This window comes from Dendropsophus ebraccatus, chromosome 2 (genome assembly GCF_027789765.1).
Source record: "Dendropsophus ebraccatus isolate aDenEbr1 chromosome 2, aDenEbr1.pat, whole genome shotgun sequence".
NCBI classification, from domain to species: Eukaryota; Metazoa; Chordata; class Amphibia; order Anura; family Hylidae; genus Dendropsophus; species Dendropsophus ebraccatus.
In genome coordinates, this window is record NC_091455.1 from 85,993,616 (window position 1) to 86,016,640 (window position 23,025).

General features: G+C 48.7%; 1 protein-coding gene across 2 annotated transcripts in view; it reads right to left on the reverse strand.

Moving 5' to 3' along the window:
- The window catches only part of PARD6G (par-6 family cell polarity regulator gamma), an 88,374-nt gene extending 76,525 nt beyond the window's left edge, over positions 1-11,849 (reverse strand). Inside the window, exon 1 of one of the 2 annotated variants that reach the window (XM_069957908.1) lies at positions 11,548-11,849. In XM_069957908.1, coding sequence (XP_069814009.1) covers positions 11,548-11,619 — 72 coding nt within the window. In that variant the 5' untranslated portion in view covers positions 11,620-11,849. The remainder of the gene's footprint in view (positions 1-11,547) is intronic. The other variant, XM_069957909.1, reaches the window with a different exon arrangement.
- Between the last annotated feature and the right edge of the window lie 11,176 nt (positions 11,850-23,025).

Consider the following 23,025-nt stretch of genomic DNA (forward strand, 5'->3'; position numbering starts at 1 on the left):
CATAGAACACTGATGAAAAACACCACATTGAGGACAGAGGTTACTGCTACACTATTTATGTATTCTCCTCCTCTATATTACCCAGGATATCTCCATATTACACTGCTGGCCTCTTCCAGATCTTCCAGAAACAAACTGCCAAATAGTGACTGACAACTTTTCCACGACCCCCCCCCCCCCTTATCTAATAGGGCCAGTGTCCTATTACTGATATATTCCCCGACCACCCTTATCTAATAGGGCCAGCGTCCTATTAGAATGTTGCTCATAATATATATTGATGAGCAAAACTTATAAAATCCATATCAAAACTCAATTCTAAAGTGTTCTAAGAATTTTTTTTAAAGCTGGAGTCTGAGTCGGTACATTTTTTCCGACTCCGCGACTCTGACTCCGCTGCCCTGTATAGCACACTGCTTCTAAATGGATTATTCAACAATCTATTTAGAAATCTAGTTAGAAATAAAAAATAAAAAAAAATAGTAAAACAGCAAGATATTAGACAGAAAGGGCAGAGGGGAACATAATAAACAATCACTACTTAACCCTCATTGTGCCCGGGCGCCTGGTTACAAGCTCCGGGAACCCTGCTGGAAGGTATCCCACCCCCCGGAGTTCTGATGAACGAAACACCCGATGGATTGCTCGCTCAGCCAATCAGTGACCGCGGTGGTGCCCCACCCCAGTCACGGACTGGGTGAGCAAGCAGTCCATCAACTGGGTCGTAACATTGGCTAGATAATCCCAGAATGGCAATCCCCCACTGGGAGAGGTAAGTAGTGACTGATTATTATGTGTCCCCCCCCCCTGCGTTTTTTTAATCGCCAGACTTCTCCTAGGCCCTTGGTGTGTTGTTATATGGTGCATCATACAGCACCGAATTGGAAGGTATGCTCCTCCAAAGCTATGCCTCCAAGGGAGAATATGCTTGTTATGTGACAAAGTATGCCACAAATTGCTTTCTCATTTTTTATGAAATCAGCCAGCAACCGCGGTGGTGCCCCACCCCAGTCACTGACTGGGGGAGCAAGCAGTCCATCAACTGGGTCGTAACATTGGCTATGAAGATAATCCCAGAATGGCAATCCCCCACTGGGAGAGGTAAGTAGTGACTGATTATTATGCCCCCCCCCCCCCCCCTGCATTTTTTTAATCGCCAGACTTCTCCTAGGCCCTTGGTGTGTTGTCATATGGTGCATCATACAGCACCGAATTGGAAGGTATGCTCCTCAAAAGCAATGCCTCCAAGGGAGAAACAAAGTATGCCACAAATTGCTTTCTCATTTTATATGAAATCAGAAAATCAGGGGCATACAAAAGAACAATGAGATCTTGTACAAATTAAAAAAAAAAAAAAGGACCAAAAATAGCCAACTTGGTCTATTTTACTTTTTCAGCTATTTTTTGTGGTTGGTCCATGTTTTCGAATGCAAACATAGAAGATCGTCAGACAGAAAAAGACCACCTGGTCCATCTAGCCTGCCCTATTGGTATTTTTTTTATTATCTTGGGAAACTTATATATGTATATCCTAGGAATGTGTTAATTCAGTTACTGTAGATTTACCAACCACATCTGCTGGAAGTTTGTTCCAAGCATTATTTTCTTGCGTTGTTTCTAACCTTTCCCCAAACTAATCTCTGACTGTGTCCTCTTGTTCATGTGTTTTTTTTAGTTTTTTTTTTTTAATTAACCCCTTAAGGTCAAAGCCAATTTTCGTTTTTGCGCTTTTGCTTATTCCATTTTAAGTTTAAAAGTCAACAGCGCTTGCATTTTTTCACCTAGAGACGTATATGAGCGCTTATTTTTTGCGAAACCAATTGTACTTTGTAATGACAGGCATTATTTTTCCATAACATATGCTGCAAAACCGAAAAAAAATCATTTGCGCTGTCAAATTGAAAAAAAAACGAATTTGTTTTGATTTCAGGGAGTTTTGCATTTACGCCGTTCGTCCCATGGTAAAACTGACTTGTTATGCATGTTCCTCAAGTCGTTACGATTACTATGATATATAACATGTATAACTTATATTGTATCGGATGGCGTGTAAAAAAATTCAAACCGTTGTTAACAAATATACGTTCCTTAAAATCGCTCCATTCCCAGGCTTATAGCGCTTTTATCCTTTGGTCTATGGGGCTGTGTGAGGTGTCATTTTTTGCGCCATGATGCGTTCTTTCTATCGGTACCTTGATTGCGCATATATGACTTTTTGATCACTTTTTATTACATTTTTTCTGGATTTGATGCGACCAAAAATGCGTAATTTTGCACTTTGGAATTTTTTTGCGCTGACGCCGTTTACCGTGCGAGATCAGGAATGTGATTAATTAATTAATAGTTCGGGCGATTACGTGTGCGGCGATACTAAATATGTTTATTTGTTTATTTATTACTTTATATTTATAAAATGGGAAAAGGGGGGTGATTTGGACTTTTATTAGGGGAGGGGATTTTTTATTAATAAAAACACTTTTTTACTTTTTTTTTTACATGGACTAGAAGCCTCCCTGGGGGGCTTGTATATAGACAGCACTGATCTCTCATAGAGATCAATGCTGTGTATATACACAGCAAAGATCCATGAGATCGGTCATAGATTGCTATGGCCTGCTGCAGGCCATAGCAATCTATTGCCGAGCCGGGATCAGCGTCATTCCGACGGCGGGGGGGAGATTCGACCCACTAGACACCAGGGATGTTGTGCATAAAGCACTTCAATGCAGCTGTCAGGTTTGACAGCTGCATTGAAGTGCTTAATTAGCCGGCGCGGCAACGGGACCCGCGCCGGCTAACAGAGGCACTGCCCGGCTGCACATGTCAGCCGGGATCAGCGCCGTTCAGAGCGGGGTCCCGGCGGGACCCCGCTCTGAACACCCCCCGCGGCACCATGACGTATCAGATACGTCATGGGTCGCTAAGGGGTTAAAACACTTCCCTCCTGAACCTTATTTAGGCCTTTAACATATTTAAAGGTTTGAAACAAAAAAAACTAAAGAAAGCAAGACCAAAATATATAAATTTAAATTTTTATTGATATATCATAGAAATTAGATTAAAAATTTTTTTTCATATATCAAAGGAGCTGGAGCTATACAAATCCCCAAATCATCCTTGATAAAGCAACATGCGAAGCGTGCGTCGGGTGAATGGTGTGGTGGACTCCTATACTAAGGACATGTATGGGTAATATTTATTTTTCTGTTTGATGGTGTTTCTGTCTGTATACTCACTTTGAGATTCATCTATTTTGTGCAATATTTACCCAGTGCCCAGTATATGTGTATACACTCACCGGCCACTTTATTAGGTAGACCTGTCCAACTGCACGTTACCACTTAATTTCTAATCAGCCAATCACATGGCGGCAACTCAGTGCATTTAGGCATGTAGACATGGTCAAGACAATCTCCTGCAGTTCAAACCGAGCATCAGTATGGGGAAGAAAGGTGATTTGAGTGCCTTTGAACGTGGCATGGTTGTTGTTGCCAGAAGGGCTGGTCTGAGTATTTCAGAAACTGCTGATCTACTGGGATTTTCACGCACAACCATCTCTAGGGTTTACAGAGAATGGTCCGAAAAAGAAAAAACATCCAGTGAGCGGCAGTTCTGTGGGCGGAAATGCCTTGTTGATGCCAGAGGTCAGAGGAGAATGGGCAGACTGGTTCGAGCTGATAGAAAGGCAACAGTGACTCAAATAGCCAACCGTTACAACCAAGGTAGGCAGAAGAGCATCTCTGAACGCACAGTACGTCCAACTTTGAGGCAGATGGGCTACAGCAGCAGAAGACCACCCGTTACTAGCATGGTGTACCTAATAAAGTGGCCGGTGAGTGTATAATATATAGGTTCCCTTTATTGTCATTTATTATGTGATATTATGTGTAACTCCATACATGATGGAACCCTATGTCCACCGTCTTGTTGGGGATTTGTATAGCTCCAGCTCCTTTGATATATAAAAAAAAAAAATTTTAATCTAATTTCTATGATATATCAATAAAAATTAACATTTATATATTTTGGTCTTGCATTCTTTAGTTTTTTTTGGTTTCAGTAATTAGGGTGCGCATAGACCGCACTATTTGAGCCTTAGTTGTGTATATTTAAAGGTTTCAATCATGTCCTCCTTTCCCTTCTTTACTCCAGACTATACAGATTAAGAGTATAAAACCAGACATCGTATACGCAGCGTATTTACTGCTGCGATCCGCAGCAAATCCGCAGCTAATTAAATCTAAATAACTGAACACAGCATCAAATCTGCTGCGTATTTGTTGGGTATACGGTGTGTGGTTTTGTACCCTTAGTCTTTCCTGATATATTCTGTGCCTCACACCCTCCACCATTTTTGTAAGCCATCTTTGGACCTGTTCTATTTTATCAATATCTTTTCGTACGTGAAGTTTTCATTACTGGACACAGTATTCCAGATGTGGTCTGATTAGAGCTCTATACATCCTTCTTCCTACTGGTTATACCTCTAGCTATACAGCCCAGCATACGATTTGCTTTCCCCATGGCCTGGTTGCACTGGTGACTCATATTTAGGGTGGGTTCACACATAACGGAATCGCAGCACACTGATGGCTGAACGGGACACCAGGGAGCCGGGAGCCACAGAACAAGCCAGAGCACGGACCAGTAATGTATGTACCGGGCCATGTTGAACCCACCCTAAGGCTACGTTCCCACGCAGCAAAATTGACAGAATTCTCCGCCACGGAATGCCACTAGCTTCCCTGTCATAATGGCAGTCTATAGGAGGCTCGTGCGCCTCCTCTCTCAGTGCTGAAGAATGAACATGTTTATTCTTCAGCGCGGAGAGAGAAGCCGTGTGAGCCTCAGATAGACTGTCATTATGACAGGGAGGCAGGCAGAATTCTCCGCCCATTCCAAAATATTGTGTGTGAACAATATGGCTCTGTACAACTTAAAGCCCTGTTCCGGCCCTCAAGAACCACCATTAAAAGGTCATGTTCTGAGGATTTCCTAGTATTTCACAGGTGATATAATGGTAGTCAGTGCATCAGGTATCACCACAGGTGTTCGCTGTATGGGATATCCTCAAAACATGACCTGTTGGTGGTCCTTAAAGGGGTAGTGCGGCGCTAAAAAATTATTCACAGAACAACACACATTACAAAGTTATACAACTTTGTAATGTATGTTATGTCTGTGAATCGCCCCCTTTCCGTGTCCCACCAGCCCCGCCCGTGTACCCGGAAGTGTGTGGTGCATTATACATTACCTGATCCGTGTCGCGCATGTCCTCCATCTTGTGGCAAACGTCATCTTCGTACGGACGGCCGCGATTGGCGTCATCAGCCGCTCGGCCGCGATTGGCGTCATCAGCCGCGATTGGCGTCATCAGCCGCTCAGCTGCGATTGGCTGAGCATAACTGTGCTCAGCCAATTGCGGCTGAGCACAGTTATGACGCGGCAGAGGGGGGACGGCGGCAGCGATTCGTCCGTCCGAAGATGACGTTTGGCACAAGATGGAGGACATGTGCGACACGGATCAGGTAATGTATAATGCACCACACACTTCCGGGTACACGGGCGGGGCTGGTGGGACACGGAAAGGGGGCGATTCACAGACATAACATACATTACAAAGTTGTATAACTTTGTAATGTGTGTTATTCTGTGAATAATTTCTTAGCGCCACACCCTTTAAGGACTAAAGTTGGGGAACAATGACTTAGAGGATCTACAGAATTATAAGGATGGGGCTACACAGCAATTCCTGGTCACACGACTTAACCACTCACATTAGTGAATGGGGACAAGTGGAAACTGACAAGTGGCTGTGACAATGGGTTGTGGCTGCTACAGAATTGCAATGTAACTCCATTCACTTCTATAAGCAATGGAGCTGTGTCATCAGGCAGTGCAAAACAGTGATTCCTGGTCACACAACTAGCAATCACTGTATATCCTAAACCTTATCCAACCTTGTCCATGACACCTAAAGTTGCAAAAAGAAAGAATCCAATTGATACTTATTTCCTGCATAAAACCACCCTTTAAAGGGTAAACAAATCTCTAAACAATAAGTTCAAGTTTCTGTCTGTAGCTGCAGGTGTCTCTTTTACTTTACAACCCACTTCAATTTGACTGATGTATGTAATGCCAGTCATAATAAATCTCCCCCAAGGCGTCCTTCAAGGGTCCACAGAAGGGGACACTACAGTAAAGTTACAGGTAACTTATAGAGAGGCTGCATTGGATAAGGATTTATGTCCTGCTGGGAATTAAGAGGTGCATAAGTTTTTATACTGCGCTCATGATTATGGTGCATGTACTTAGCAGCAACAAGATACTCTTTCATATGAGGCCTTACTAGTCATGTTCATTCACTTTTTCAATAAGTGTTTCACACCACAAGGAACAATAATACAAAGGAATTACACAAGTCTTAGTATACAGAGGGTTATATTAAAAGACTATTTGTTTCAGGGCAGCTGCACTATTCCAAAGTACACCATGGTTTGCTGCTGTATATAAACTCAGAATGCAGCACTAACCCAGAGCTACATCATTCTCATGGTCAAGACCACTACCAAACAAAGTCATGCCATATCCTAGCCAGGGCTGTGGAGTCGGTAAGCCGCAGCTCCGACTTCAACTCCGACTCCTGAATTTTATCAGGACCGACTCAGACTCCCGACTCCTGCTCTTTCATAAATGACCAGTCATATACCAGGGGAGTTATTTATTACACTGGCTCAGCAGCTTCTCCCTAATGTCCTACATGATCCTGGGGCGACTTCTGAGGGAATAAGGAAAGGTATAAAGCAGCTTCTCCTGTGTGTGCAGTGGATGCAGCCAGTCTCCAGCCTCCATGTCCTGAACTACTCACAACTAGACTAGAAGGAGCAGGTGGTCTTTTCCTGCTGACAGTCTTCTATGTTTCTAACAAAATTTTCACCATACACACAGAAACACTGCTAACAATGCCAGATACCTGTAATATAGAGGTCACAAAGAGAGGGGTCACACAGTGATAAAGAGGTCACACAGTGATATAGAAGGTCACTGTGGGGGCACGCAATAGCACGCACACACCACACACACACACAGCCTGCTGCAGCCATAGCGCACACACACAGCCTGCTGCAGCCATAGCTCACACACACAGCCTGCTGCAGCCACAGCACACACACACAGCCTGCTGCAGCCATAGCGCGCACACACACAGCCTGCTGCAGCCATAGCGCACACACACACAGCCTGCTGCAGCCATAGCGCACACACACACAGCCTGCTGCAGCCATAGCGCACACACACAGCCTGCTGCAGCCATAGCGCACATACATAAACACACACACACACACACCCTGCTGCAGCCATAGCGCGCACACACAAAGCTTGCTGCAGCCATGGCGCACACCACACACACAGCCTGCTGCGGCCATAGCACACACCACACACAGCCTGCTGCGGCCATAACACACACCACACACACAGCCTGCTGCGGCCATAACACACACCACACACACACAGCCTGCTGCGGCCATAACACACACCACACACACAGCCTGCTGCGGCCATAGCACACACCACACACACAGCCTGCTGCGGCCATAGCACACACCACACACACAGCCTGCTGCGGCCATAGCACACACCACACACAGCCTGCTGCGGCCATAGCACACATACACACAGCCTGCTGCTGCCATAGCACACATACACACAGCCTGCTGCTGCCATAGCACACATACACACAGCCTGCTGCTGCCATAGCACACACCACACACAGCCTGCTGCGGCCATAGCACACACCACACACACAGCCTGCTGCGGCCATAGCACACACACCACACACACAGCCTGCTGCGGCCATAGCACACACCACACACACAGCCTGCTGCGGCCATAGCACACACACCACACACACAGCTTGCTGCGGCCATAGCACACACCACACACACAGCCTGCTGCGGCCATAGCACACATACACACAGCCTGCTGCTGCCATAGCACACATACACACAGCCTGCTGCTGCCATAGCACACATACATACAGCCTGCTGCTGCCATAGCACACATACATACAGCCTGCTGCTGCCATAGCACACATACATACAGCCTGCTGCAGCCATAGTGTGCACACACACACACAGCTTGCTGCAGCCATAGTGTGCACACACACACACACAGCTTGCTGCAGCCATAGCACACATTCACAGCCTGCTGCAGCCATAGAACACTGAAGAAAAGCACACAATCTTCTCCCAGAGAGGAAACACCCCACTGAGGACAGAGGTTACTGCTACACTACTTATGTCTTCTCCTCCTCTATATTACACAGGATATCTTCATATTACACTGCTGCTCATATACAGTCATCCAGCATCCAGGAAGAGAACAGCACAGATCTCATCCCCCCCCCCCCCCACACACACACACACACAATGGACTCTTCCAGCTTAGAAACAAACTGCCAAATAGTGACCGACAACTTTTCCATGACCACCCTTATGTAATAGGGCCAGTGTCCTATTACTTATATATCCCCCGACCACCCTTATGTAATAGGGCCAGTGTCCTATTTAGAATGTTGCATATAATATATATTACTGAGCAAAACTTGTAAAATTCATATCAAAACTACTCCACAGCCCTGATCCTAGCAATATCTTATCACTTTATCAGATGGAATAGCCCTTTAACTTAGAGCACCGACATATCCTGCAGTGTGTTACACATCTGGGATGTAGGAAACCAGGAAAAAACATTTAACAAAAAATGATATCATAAACTGTCATTTGAGAACACTGGACACCCAAACAGAAGACAGGACATTTTGGAGAGAGAGATTTATTAAGTTGCCAGCAGTAGACAGGAATCTGACGTCTTTCTAACCTGGACTTTTGAATCATCATATTTGAGGCACAAAAATATTGCCCAGTGCAAAATGGCAGAAATCATATGGGGGGGATTAAAGTTAGCGATTTGTGAAATATCCAAGAACACCACAATCTCTGTTACATCACTGCGGGACATGTTAGTGCTAAATAATAAACAGGACACCACTGACCAAGTTCTGATTGTTTTCCCAAAGTGGGCATTGCTTTCACACGTCATGGCCCATTCAGTTATTTTTTTGGTAGGCGCAACAGTGTCCAGCCAGCTCTACTGGAACACATACACCAACTACAAGGACACACAACTGAGGCCCCTTTTGGTGCCCAGGCAGCATTCCACTTCATATGGCCTCTGGTAAACAGAAGTGAAAGATGCTTCAGGTATTACACTAAAAAGGGTTTGTCTATCAATGACAGGAAAACACATCCCGCTTAGTATGATTTGTTATGCATGATGTCACGCCTGTCCTATCACGCACACTGATTTAATGATGGGAAACATCACTCTGCCTTACCAATAAAGAAAGCAAGAGCCTAGAAAACTGCTCCGAGCTTCGGCTGCAAGTTGTAACAGGACAGGAGATGAAAGCTTAAGCGATGAGTATACACTGAACCTGCACTGACTCACTGAGGTGTGGAAGGAGGCTGCTGGGCTCCACAAAATCCCACTTTATGATCAGCACAAAGCTCACATTAAATGGTTTTACAATGACTAAGGTGGCTGAACCTATATACTGGGTGTACGGGCAATGTGTGTGCTGAATTGTGCCTCCTGGTTGTGGTGAAGGGGCTCTCGCCATTCAGCAATCTTCCAAGGCCTTTCCCAAGCACGGCTCCCCACCGTCCTCCAGGCGTTCTCAGCTGCCAGCCTATAGCACACATCCCTTAGACCACAACATGTGCATGCTGTTAGCGCCAGGCATTCCCACAGAGGAACAGCCCCCAGACCCAGGAAAACACACAATCCTGCAGCCAGCTCCCAGAATGAAAGGACAATATCAGCTCTGGGAATAGAGTAGCCTCAAATAACTCACTTCTGGCCATGTCACGGGGCTGCGAGACTGCAGGAGCTTATGTAATAGTCACCAATATAAACCCAGTACAGAATCTATCATTCTACATAGCCCTTGTAGTGGGTGAGGAGATCTGCACTGCCCCAACATACATCCAGGTACCCAGGGGAAGCCCAGCTTGTCAGTAGTAGCTGGCACATGGAATAAGCACTATACATGTATGGTACCATCCTGCTCACCCACATCAGTGTACCCTCAATAGTAACAGCCATCCTTACATGCTGAGGCTTACTAACCATACTGACACTTGTACTGACACTCACTACTCCCTGCAGTCACATGCTGATCACTTAGTGTGAATTACGTTGTAGCACATGCCCCGGGTACATGGAGGCTGCCAGGCACAGGGCGCCCATGCCCCGGGTACATGGAGGCTGCCAGGCACAGGGCGCCCATGCCCCAGGTACATGGAGGCTGCCAGGCACAGGGCGCCCATGCCCCAGGTACATGGAGGCTGCCAGGCACAGGGCGCCCATGCCCCGGGTACATGGAGGCTGCCAGGCACAGGGCGTCCATGCCCCGGGTACATGGAGGCTGCCCGGCACAGGGTGTCCATGCCCCGGGTACATGGAGGCTGCCCCGCACAGGGTGCACATGCCCCGGGTACATGGAGGCTGCCAGGCACAGGGGGCACATGGAGGCTGCCAGGCACAGGGGGCACATGGAGGCTGCCAGGCACAGGGGGCACATGGAGGCTGCCAGGCACAGGGGGCACATGGAGGTTGCCAGGCACAGGGGGCACATGGAGGCTGCCAGGCACAGGGGGCACATGGAGGCTGCCCAGCACAGGGGGCACATGGAGGCTGCCCAGCACAGGGGGCACATGGAGGCTGCCAGGCACAGGGGGTACATGCCCCGGGTACATGGAGGCTGCCCAGCACAGGGGGCACATGGAGGCTGCCAGGCACAGGGGGCACATGGAGGCTGCCAGGCACAGGGGGCACATGCCCCAGGTACATGGAGGCTGCCAGGCACAGGGGGCACATGCCCCGGGTACATGGAGGCTGCCCAGCACAGGGGGCACATGGAGGCTGCCAGGCACAGGGGGTACATGTCCCAGGTACATGGAGGCTGCCAGGCACAGGGGGGTACATGGAGGCTGCCAGGCACAGGGGGGTACATGGAGGCTGCCCAGCACAGGGGGCACATGGAGGCTGCCAGGCACAGGGGGCACATGGAGGCTGCCAGGCACAGGGGGCACATGGAGGCTGCCAGGCACAGGGGGCACATGGAGGCTGCCAGGCACAGGGGGCACATGGAGGCTGCCAGGCACAGGGGGCACATGGAGGCTGCCAGGCACAGGGGGCACATGGAGGCTGCCAGGCACAGGGGGCACATGGAGGCTGCCAGGCACAGGGGGGTACATGGAGGCTGCCCAGCACAGGGGGCACATGGAGGCTGCCAGCAGTGTGGAGCAGGAATTCTTCACATTCCCTAAGTGAACTAGAAACAAAAGAGCTGGATGAGGAGGAGAGCAGCCCGGCCGCCCCATCCTCGCTCTGTGCGCGGCTCCATTCATAGCAGGACAATACACGGCGGCACCGGGCAGGGGGGTGGAGACCACCTGGACCGGGACACAAGCAGCTCGGGCTCACCTTGCTCTTCACCTCCACGGCGCTGCTCGCCACATAGCGCAGAGTCTGGGACTTACTAAAACTTCGATTCATCTTCACAGCTCGCCCCCCCTCCCCAACGCCACCCAGCCAAGTTATCCCCAGACTGTAGTGTGGGGGCTCCGGTCCCGGCTTCCCCGGCTCTCCGCGGAGGATCCCCACGGACACACAGCGGCTCGGAATCTTCTGTTCCCAGTCCCGGCGCTCCGCTCCCACAGCCCCGCAGTCCTCTCAGGCACAGGCGCTCGCTCTGCTAACAGCGCCGCTACTGCTTCTGTTTGGAATGAGCACTGGGATTGGAGAGCTACAAGAGGCCGCACAATCCCGCTCTTCTGTGTCTCCTGCACTGGGGCTGCAGCGCCATCTTGGCGGCGATAATTGCTGCTACATTGTAGCTGTCACTGGAAGGAAATGATAATGCTGCACATAACTCCCAGGGCTGAGCCTCGCGCTGGAGTAGAAGGGTACATACATGCAGTGCTATATCTTACTATCATTTACAGCCTGCAATGTAACTTACTATATTAAGAGAAATACATTAGATATGTCTATAGGGGTCTATAGCGTTCATGTGGCCCCTGATGTAGCTTTCTGCATAACAGATGTCTGATACATATACCAGCCACAAATACCTATAATAATGCAGCAGTCTCTAGAACAACAAGAAACCACAGATGTCAACTACAGATGCACCTATACGTGAATGGAACTGGATTAAAGGGGTTCTCCGGGCATTCATATATATATATTTTACATAATTCTGAGGTTGCAAAAGGTTACCATGGGCCCAGGATTTTTTCAAGTTGTGGGCCCCTTGCTAACCATGCGAGTAGTAGTAGGCAGCAGCATTATAGTAGATAAGGGGAGACACATGTACTCACATGGCCCCTAGTGTACTGTGTCATCCTCTAATCTGTAGCAGAACTACAACTCCCATTATGAGATCTAGTCCTGTATACTACTCCACACACCATGCTGGGAGATGTAGTCCTGCATATTACCACACACGATACTGGGAGATGTAGTCCTGTATATTACAACACACCATGCTGGGAGATGTAGTCATGTATATTACCACACACCATGCTGGGAGATGTAGTGCTGCATATTACCACACACCATGCTGGGAGATGTAGTCCTGCATATTACCACACACAGCATGCTTGGAGATGTAGTCCTGCATATTACCACACACACCATGCTGGGGGATGTAGTCCTGTATACTACCCCACACACCATGCTGGGAGATGTAGTCCTGTATATTACCACACACACAATGCTGGGAGATGTAGTCCTGTATATTACAACACACCATGCTGGGAGATGTAGTCCTGTATATTACCACACACGATACTGGGAGATGTAGTCCTGTATATTACCACACACCATGCTGGGAGATGTAGTCCTACATATTACCACACAACATGCTGGGAGATGTAGTGCTGCATATTACCACACAGCATGCTGGGAGATGTAGTCCTGCATATTACCCCACACACCATGCTGGGAGATGTAGTCCTGTATATTACAACACACCATGCTGGGAGATGTAGTCATGTATATTACCACACACCATGCTGGGAGATGTAGTGCTGCATATTACCACACACCATGCTGGGAGATGTAGTCCTTTATATTACCACACACAGCATGCTAGAGATGTAGTCCTGTATATTACCCCACACACCATGCTGGGAGATGTAGTCCTGTATATCACCACACACCATGCTGGGAGATGTAGTCCTGTATATTACCCCACACACCATGCTGGGAGATGTAGTCCTGTATATTACCACACACCATGCTGGGAGATGTAGTCCTGTATATTACCACACACCATGCTGGGAGATGTAGTGCTGCATATTACCACACACCATGCTGGGAGATGTAGTCCTTTATATTACCACACACAGCATGCTTGGAGATGTAGTGCTGCATATAACCACACACGATGCTGGGAGATGTAGTCCTGTATATTACCACACACCATGCTGGGAGATGTAGTCCTGTATATTGCAACACACCACGATGGGAGATGTAGTCCTGTATATTACCACACACCATGCTGGGAGATGTAGTCCTGTATATTACCACACGCCATGCTGGGAGATGTAGTCCTGTATATTACCACACACCATGCTGGGAGATGTAGTCTGTCCTGTATATTACCACACACCATGCTGGGAGATGTAGTCCTGTATATTATCCCACACACCATGCTGGGGGATGTAGTCCTGTATATTACCCCACACACCATGCTGGGAGATGTAGTCCTGTATATTACCACACACCATGCTGGGAGATGTAGTCCTGTATATTACCACACACCATGCTGGGAGATGTAGTGCTGCATATTACCACACACAGGGCCGTTTCTAGGTAATTTGGACTACAGGGCGAATCTTGCTAAAAGCGCCCCCCCCCCCCCCCCCCAAAAAAAAAAAAAAAAAGAAGTAATTCCGTGACTTACAGGTGACGTCTTCTTGGATCTGAGGCGTCACTTCTCTTTTCCTTTCCTTCTGGCCCAGACCTCCATGATGATTTCTTCCAGCTACAATTCGTCTCTTCTGAACCTGCCAGACAAACATCTTAGGCTCCGAACTTTAACAACAACTTCCACTTTTTTGTGTCATGTGCAGTGAAGTCAGTAGGTATGTGGGTTGCCCCCTGTATGTAGGATCCCCTGCTGTGCCCCCATATAGTAATAATCCCCCTGTTCTTCCCCCCATAGTATTAATCCCTCCCTGTGCTCTGCCCCATAATAATAATCGCCCTGTGCTCCCCCCATAGTAATAATCCCCCTGTGCTCTATCCCCATAGTAATAATCCCCCCTGTGCTCTATCCCCATAGTAATAATCCCCCCTGTGCTCTATCCCCATAGTAATAATCCCCCCTGTGCTTCCCCCTATAGTTATAATCCCCTCTTTGCCCCCCAATAGTAATAATCCCCCAGTGCCCCCCATAGTAATAATCCCCCCTGTGCTCCCCCTTATAGTAATAATCCCCCCAGTCTTCCCCCTTATAGTACTAATCCCCCTGTGCAGTACAGATAGTAATAGCCCCATACAGGATAGCCTTCCCCCCGTGTAGCCCCCCACAGTAATTCCCTCCCCTCGGGTAGACCCCCAAAGTATAGCCTAGCACCCCAAAGTATATCCCTCCCCCCAAGTAGCCCCCATAGTATAGCCCTCCCCCTGAGTAGCCCCCCATAGTATAGTTCTCCCCCTGAGTAGCCCCCCATAGTATAGCTCTCCCCCTGAGTAGCCCCCCCATCCAAATAGCCCCCAATAGTATAGCCCTCCCCCCATGTAGCCTCCCCCCCCCCCTGTAGCCTTCCATACTATTGGCCTCATTGTAGCCCCCACATTCTAGCAGTTATGAGAAGAAGAAAAAATACACTCACCTCTCCTGGATCCTGCGGCAGCGTCTCCCTCTGTCTGGCAGCTGATCTTGTAAGTACAGTAAGCTTCCGGCACAGGCAGACTGTCACACACCTGCCCGGAAGCTCACTGCTGTAGCCCCGCAGCGCCCGGACTTCTCTCCTCAGCGGCGGTCATGTGATCACGTCACATGTCCACTGCCAAACAGAAGAGAGAAGTCCGGGCGCTGTGGGGCTACAGCAGTGAGCTTCCGGGCAGGTGTGTGACAGTCTGCCTGTGCCGGAAGCTCACTGTACTAGATCCGGCTGCCTGGAGGGACCGGGCCGGGGGGGCGCACACCGGGCGGGGTGGCGGCGATCTGGGCAGCTGATGGGGCGGGCGGCCGGGCGGCCAGCGCCCCCTAGCTGTCGGCGCCCTGTGCGGTCGCCTGGCCCGCCCGCCACTAGAAACGGCCCTGACCACACACCATGCTGGGAGATGTAGTCCTTTATATTACCACACACAGCATGCTTGGAGATGTAGTGCTGCATATAACCACACACGATGCTGGGAGATGTAGTCCTGTATATTACCACACACCATGCTGGGAGATGTAGTCCTGTATATTACAACACACCACGATGGGAGATGTAGTCATGTATATTACCACACACCATGCTGGGAGATGTAGTCCTGTATATTACCACACGCCATGCTGGGAGATTAGGGGCGTAGCTAATGTCTCCTGGGCCCTGGTGCGAGAGGTCAACTTGGGCCCCCCCCCCCTTTCACGACCAAGTGATGCTACTGGTAGGTGTATGTGTGTGTATGTGTATGTATATATATTATATATATACACACACACTCCAAGACAGATATTACCAATAACATCAGCATATAGGAAGTGAAAATATTATCACCATATATATTACCGCCATACTGTTACTGTATACTGAGACCAATATTGCCAATAATACAAGTATACAAGGGGCAAATATTAACGCCACACCACAACCACTACCATCACCACCACATTGTTACTGACCAAAACCAGTATACTGAGACTAATAAAACACAGTACCGGATAACAAGTAACAAATATTACCACCACATACTGACTAACTGCCACATACCGACTAACACCGCCACATACCGACTAACACCGCCACATACTGACTAACACCACCTCTGCTACTGAATAAGATCCACTGTACACAGATCACTATCACCTCATACAGTCATATAGAGGTGGAAGCAGCTCCACACAGGTTGTATACACCATATACATTACAGCGCAAATATATCAGGTGACTCACAGGGGACGTCTTCTCTGATCGGAGTTCTTTCCTTTTCATCTTCTTCTCCATCTGTCCTGGGCTGTTATGAGAACTTCTCCGAGCCACGAATCCACAGAATCTGCCAGACAGACATATTAGTTTCCTCACACTGACACCATCCTCATCTCTATACACACTGCACATCTGTACTGTCCCCTTTACACCCTTATTTGGTGGGTAGCCCTGACTCTATGTGACCCCCTTATAGTATATATAGATGGCCCCCACTGCATGTTGCACCCCCCTTCCCCTTATAGATGACCCCTCTACCCCCATTATAGATGCCCCCTCTCCCCCCCCATTATAGATGCCCCCTCTCCCCCCATTATAGATGCCCCCTCCCCTTATAGATGACCCCCTCTACCCCCATTATAGATGCCCCCTCTCTCCCCCCCATTATAGATGCCCCCCTCCCCTTATAGATGCCCCCCCCCCTGAAGATGGCCCCCTCTTCTCCCCCCTTATAGATACCCCCTCCCCTTATAGATGGCCCCCTCTCCCCCCCTTGAAGATGGCCCCCTCTTCTCCCCCCCTTATAGATACCCCCTCCCCTTATAGATGGCCCCCTCTCCCCCCCTTGAAGATGGCCCCTCTTCTCCCCCCATTATAGATGCCCCCCCTTCTCTTCCCCCCATTATAGATGCCCCCCCTTCTCTTCCCCCCATTATAGATGCCCCCCTTCTCTTCCCCCCATTATAGATGCCCCCCCTTCTCTTCCCCCCATTATAGATGCCCCCCCTTTCCTCTATGCTAAGCAGTATTTAAAAAAAAACAAACACACAAACTCACCTGAAAACCCACTCCCCCGGCGATCCTCTTCTTCTTCAGGCGCTGTCCCCGGCTGATACGCGGCTGCCGGGGGTGTCCCGTCCTATCCCCGGCAGCACGCGCATCAGTGAGCTCCCTGTACGCCGGGGCTGTGACTTCTGACACAGGAAGCATCTCTGACGTGCACTACCTGTGCCGGAAGTCAGGGCCCCAGGCAGCTCACTGATGCGCCGCACTGCCGGGGATAGGACGGGACACCCCCGGCAGCCGCGCATCAGCTGGGGGCCCGGACGAGCACGCTCTTGTGACCGCAAGCAAATCAATGCTTGCGGTCACAAGAGTAATTTAAGGGGGGAGCAGTGCAGTGGCAAGGGCCTCTGGCGACCGCTGCGACCCTGGTAGCTACGCCACTGTAGGAGATGTAGTCCTGTATATTATCCCACACACCATGCTGGGGGATGTAGTCCTGTATATTACCCCACACACCATGCTGGGAGATGTATTGCTGCATAGTACCACACACAGAATGCTGGGAGATGTAGTCATGTATATTACCACACACCATGCTAGGAGATGTAGTCCTGTATATTACCACACGCCATGCTGGGAGATGTAGTCCTGTATATTATCCCACACACCATGCTGGGGGATGTAGTCCTGTATATTACCCCACACACCATGCTGGGAGATGTAGTGCTGCATAGTACCACATACAGCATGCTGGGAGATGTAGTCCTGCATATTATCACACAGCATGCTGGGAGATGTAGTCCTGTATATTACCACACACCATGCTGGGAGATGTAGTCCTGCATATTACCACACCATGCTGGGAGATGTAGTCCTGTATATTACCACACACCATGCTGGGAGATGCAGTCCTGTATATTACCACACACCGTGCTGGGAGATGTAGTCCTGTATATTATCCCACACAGCATGCTGGGAGATGTAGTCCTGTATATTACCCCACACACCATGCTGGGAGATGCAGTCCTGTATATTACCACACACCGTGCTGGGAGATGTTGTCCTGTATATTACCCCAAACAGCATGCTGGAAGATGTAGTCCTGTATATTACCCCACACACCATGCTGGGAGATGTAGTCCTGTATATTATCACACACCATGCTGGGAGATGTAGTCCTGTATATTACCACACACCATGCTGGGAGATCTCATCGAATGGGATAGGGGGACCCCAAGCTAAAATCTTGCACCAGGGCCCACCTGCCTTTAGCTATGTCCCTGGACCCAGTTGTACTAGTCACATGTATTGAGCTGTAAAAATCTGCAACACATCCCCCATGTCTGAACTCACCCTACATCATTCTGAGAGGCCATAAAAGCCTATTTCAGTGCTAGTTCTAATTCCTCCAAAGACAGAGATTCTTCCAGTATTGTGATATTGTATAGTGGGTGACATGGCTAAGACTGCAGTGCAATGTGCCCCAACCTGAAACAACAACTTCCATCATGCCCTGACAACCTGTCAGGGCATGCTCATGACATCAGAGGTAGAGATGAGCGAACCTGCCGAGGTTCGGGTTCGTATGAACCTGAACTCTCGGCTTCTGACTGACGCTGTCTGCCCGCTCTGTGGAGAGGGTGGATACAGCCTAAGGACGGCCTGGAAATGGCTATGGCTGTATGGCAGTTTTCCAGGCGGTCCTCCGGCTGTATCCACCCTCTCCACGCAGCGGGCAGACAGCGTCAGTCAGAAGCCGAGAGTTCAGGTTCATACGAACCTGAACCTCGGCAGGTTTGCTTATCTCTTATCAGTATACAACAAGCAGTGACATCAAGTAAGTGACATAATTGGTAATGTCATCCCAGGGCCCTAGAAAAGAAGGTGCCGAGCCAGACTCTCTGTCATGAGAGGCTCCACACTAGTGAACACACTGTCTGTAATGCCTGTGTAAACTGCCTGCATATACTAGATTGACAGAAATCTTGCCATTTTGGCAACCTCCTGTGCTATGCGGTTACAATCTTGGTGGGCTGTCTCTCCACCAGACAGACTCTCACCTTGATTGAAACCTTCAGCAACCCGCTGAACTAGGGCAACTCCATCAGCGACCCGCTCAGCTGGGACAACATCACTAGGGGCCTGCAGAGGCTGAACACTACCATCAGAGACCAGCCCAGCTAGAACATTACCACCAACAACCTGCAGAGGCCCAATTCCACTACCAACAAACTGCAGTGTAGCAATTCCAGCACCTTCAAAATGCAGAGTCCAAACACAACCATTAGAGACCTGCTCAACTGGAAGATGACCACCAGTGACCAGATCAGCCTAATCTCCATCAGCATCCATCTGCAGAGTGTGGCAACCACCTTCATTGGCCTTCTTGGTTGGTTCAGCACTATTAGTGATGTGCTCAGCTGGATGCCTACCACCAGCCACCTGCTATGCTGCATTTTCACAAATAGCAATCTGCTAACTTGGATCACAGCTGCTGTTGAGCGCTCTATATGTAAAAGTCTATGGAACTGTACTTTATATGCAACTGTATGTAATGTATCACAGGGACACAAGGCATCTCCCTCTCTCCCTGTGCTGCCGATTACCAGGCTCACACTGGGAGAGAGGGAGATAGATGGCACCGAGCAGGGAAGAAGAGAGGTGCCCCTACATCTAACTACCTCCCCCTCCCTCCCTGCTTGGTGTGTGGGACACATACACTCAGTACTACTCCACTACTCCTCTTATCATCTGCTAGTAGGAGCAGATGATGGGGGAGTAGTAACAGACCGATCCCCATCACCATAACCACCCCACATACATCCCTCCGTCCACCACCCGTCACCACAACACCCTCCCCCCCCCCCCGCGCGCGCGTGCATGGGCGGCGCATTCATGAGAGCCACACTTACCCCCAGCAGATTAGCGCCCTGCCGAGAGCTGCATGATGTTCCCGCGGCAGCTCTCAACATCTGCCGGGGCTCTCATGAGTGCCGCGGGGGAGGGGGGAGCCGGCGGGTGGGGACGGGTGTAGGATGGAGGGATGTATGTAGGGTGGTTATGGTGATGGGGATCGGTCTGGTACTACTCCACCATCATCTGCTCATAGTATGAGCAAATGATGGGAGGAGTATAACTGTGTAAATGTGTTCCACACACCGAGCAGGAAGGGAGGGGGGAGGTAGTTAGATGTACGGGCACCTCTCTCCCTCCCTGCTTGGTGCCATCTATCCCGGTGTGAGCCTGGTCCCTCTCTGCTCTGTGTCCCTGCGATACATTACATACAGTTACAGTTTCTGTAAAGTGTGTAGAGCTCTTGGCACGGTCTTTACTTTGCACTGCAGTGGGGGTTGCTGGTATGCAATCCTAGCATGTATGATGTATACAGCACTATAGGTGGTGCTTTGCGGACAGACCATCCAATATATAAAGCGAAGAAACCAGAGCGAGAAACGGCAACTCACCAGAATCTGTAGACCAGTAGGATTTCTGCTTTCTTCTTTCCTATCATCTCCCTCCTTTCCTCTTCTGTTGCTCTTTCACCTACTCCCAGCGCACATTACACGCGAGAGAGGTTAGTCACATGGGTGGAGGAGGAGCAAGGCTTTTCGTTCAGGACGTTGTGGAGGAAGGACACAAGCCAGATAGTTCTCCACAGTGGTCCTATTTGGGCCCTGGCCCTCTGCCAGGTCCCCGTACCTACAAGCAAGTCTAGTCTTAGTCAGTACCCCGCATGGGAAGGACGCAAGACAGCACACTGTCACCAACTTCTTTACAAGTAACACATTTCAAAGCACTATGCACTGTTAAACTCTTCTTAGGAGAGGACTAGCCAGAGATAACTGAGTCTAGTGGGCATAAGGTGGTGTGAAGACTGAAGTCAAAGGTCAATACACGGGCACAGGTGTTCTTCTTCTTCTTCTTCTTCTTCTTCTTCTTCTTATTATTATTATTATTACAAGTATTCTACCTCATCCTCCAAAATCCCGGCAGAGCACATTACTACATGAGTTGAGACTCTCACGGCATCCTCCTCTCTGCTACTCTACTTTTTGAATTATTCAGCACAACTCAACCAACACGACTATATCCTACACTGCACTTATCCTACAGATCTGGTCGTTCTATGATCAAGTGTTTATTGGAATTTTGTCAAGTGTGTTTGAGAGATTTTACCTAAAGGAACCTTATACTGTCACTTCTGTATTACCTGCTGCACCTTTACAAGTAGTTAACCAACTCAACTTTATTCCAAGACTCTGTGATTATTCGCCACCACCGATTATTTGCCTACACCCCTCTGGCCATCCAAGACATAACCCCAAGGGATCCAGTAGCAACCCGGCAGGACACTGACCACAGGGGAAAAAGGTACAACCGGCCTTGTAACATAAAAGCAGGCGTGCCATCACACCTGTGTGCCCACCAGGCACTGGCGTCACGTGACAACATCCCAAGGACCAGCTGTATCTCGACCATCCACCACTGGAGTGGTGTCATACTACAACACCTAGCAAGTGACCGGCCTCTCCTCCAACCAACATCACTGGGGGTACACCACATTTACCCTACTTTACTAGGTGTCCTGAACAGTATAATTGGTAGGTAGGTCAACCCAGTAGGTAGGTAGGCTTCGCCTGTAAGTAGAGAGGACCTTCAATTACTGTAGGTAGATTCCCCAATAATTGATTTTTGCCTTTAACAGATATAAAATGACAGAACATCCAGATTCAGTGGGAAAGAGTCAAAGTCCGAAGCCTACCCTGAGGAGAATATTGGAAGTAGACATAGAGGAGAAGGATGAGGGTGAAGGACATTGATGTTCCAGAGGACAATAGGAATAATAGTAAGTAGTGCATGAAGGCTAAGTAGGAAGATAGAGGAAGGCATGGAGTCTGAGGAGGAGGATGGAGGAGGGCATGGAGGTCAAAGAGTAGAATGGAGGGCACTGAGACATGCAGGAGAGAATAGAAAATGAGGAACTTGGAGGAAGGCATGAAGGCTGTGAAGGAGGATGGAGAACGATAATAAGGCTAAGGGAGGAGAATGGAGAAAGGAACTAATGAGGAGGATGGAGGAGCACATTGAGGCTAAGGAAGAGGATGGACAAGTCTTGTGCCCTAGAGTTCCTGTGACAATATTGTTCTAGTACATCTGTGTTAGGTATTATATGTGTATTTCTATGCTCTGGACTGATGGTTGCCTTCTACTTTCCATGTTTATGGCACAGCTGAAGGTATTACAAGGGTTAACTTTGCACTTATTCTATGTTTGGTTGCCTCAGTGTTGTCCAGTCTTTGAGCAGGGTACCACACACACTTCCACCTATCACACACCGAGTTGTAGTTTGTACCTGAAGCCCTTGAGACCTTTGCCTTAGTCTGGGGTGACTATTCTTCTGTCTAAAAACAAAAGGAGCAACAGCAACAGCAACCCACAGGTGCAAGGGCTTACTGTATATACTCCTCCCAGCGTACACACAGTAAGCATCTGCTCTGTAGATATTAAAAATTAAAATATAAAAAAAATTATTATTTTTTTTTTTTTTTAGAAAAGTGAGGATCTTAGCAAACTATTTGATCAAACAGAGTGTACCATGTCGCCATGTTAAGGCGTCCTCAGAGACACGGTCCCTACTCTAGCATTTTCACACTAGCAATGGCCTCTCCTGGGCTCAGTAAGCCTACAACTGGGCAGATAGGAGCCAAATGATCTCTTTTATAGCATCCTTGGGACATGGGTAGAGTGCAGGCCAACAGGAGGTAGCCACACCCCTCACATGCAACAGAAAAAAAGGGAAATTTTGGCAGCACATCAATGACTCTGTTCACACTGCAGGTTGCACGCTGCTTGTGGCTTAAGTACAGACAAAAAACAAAAGGTGCAACAGCAACCTACAGGTGCAAGGACTTACCGTATATACTCCCCCCAGCGTACACACAGTAAACACCTGCTCTGTAAATATTAAAAATTAAAATATAATTTATTTATTTATTTTTTTTTTAGAAAAGATCTTAGCAAACTA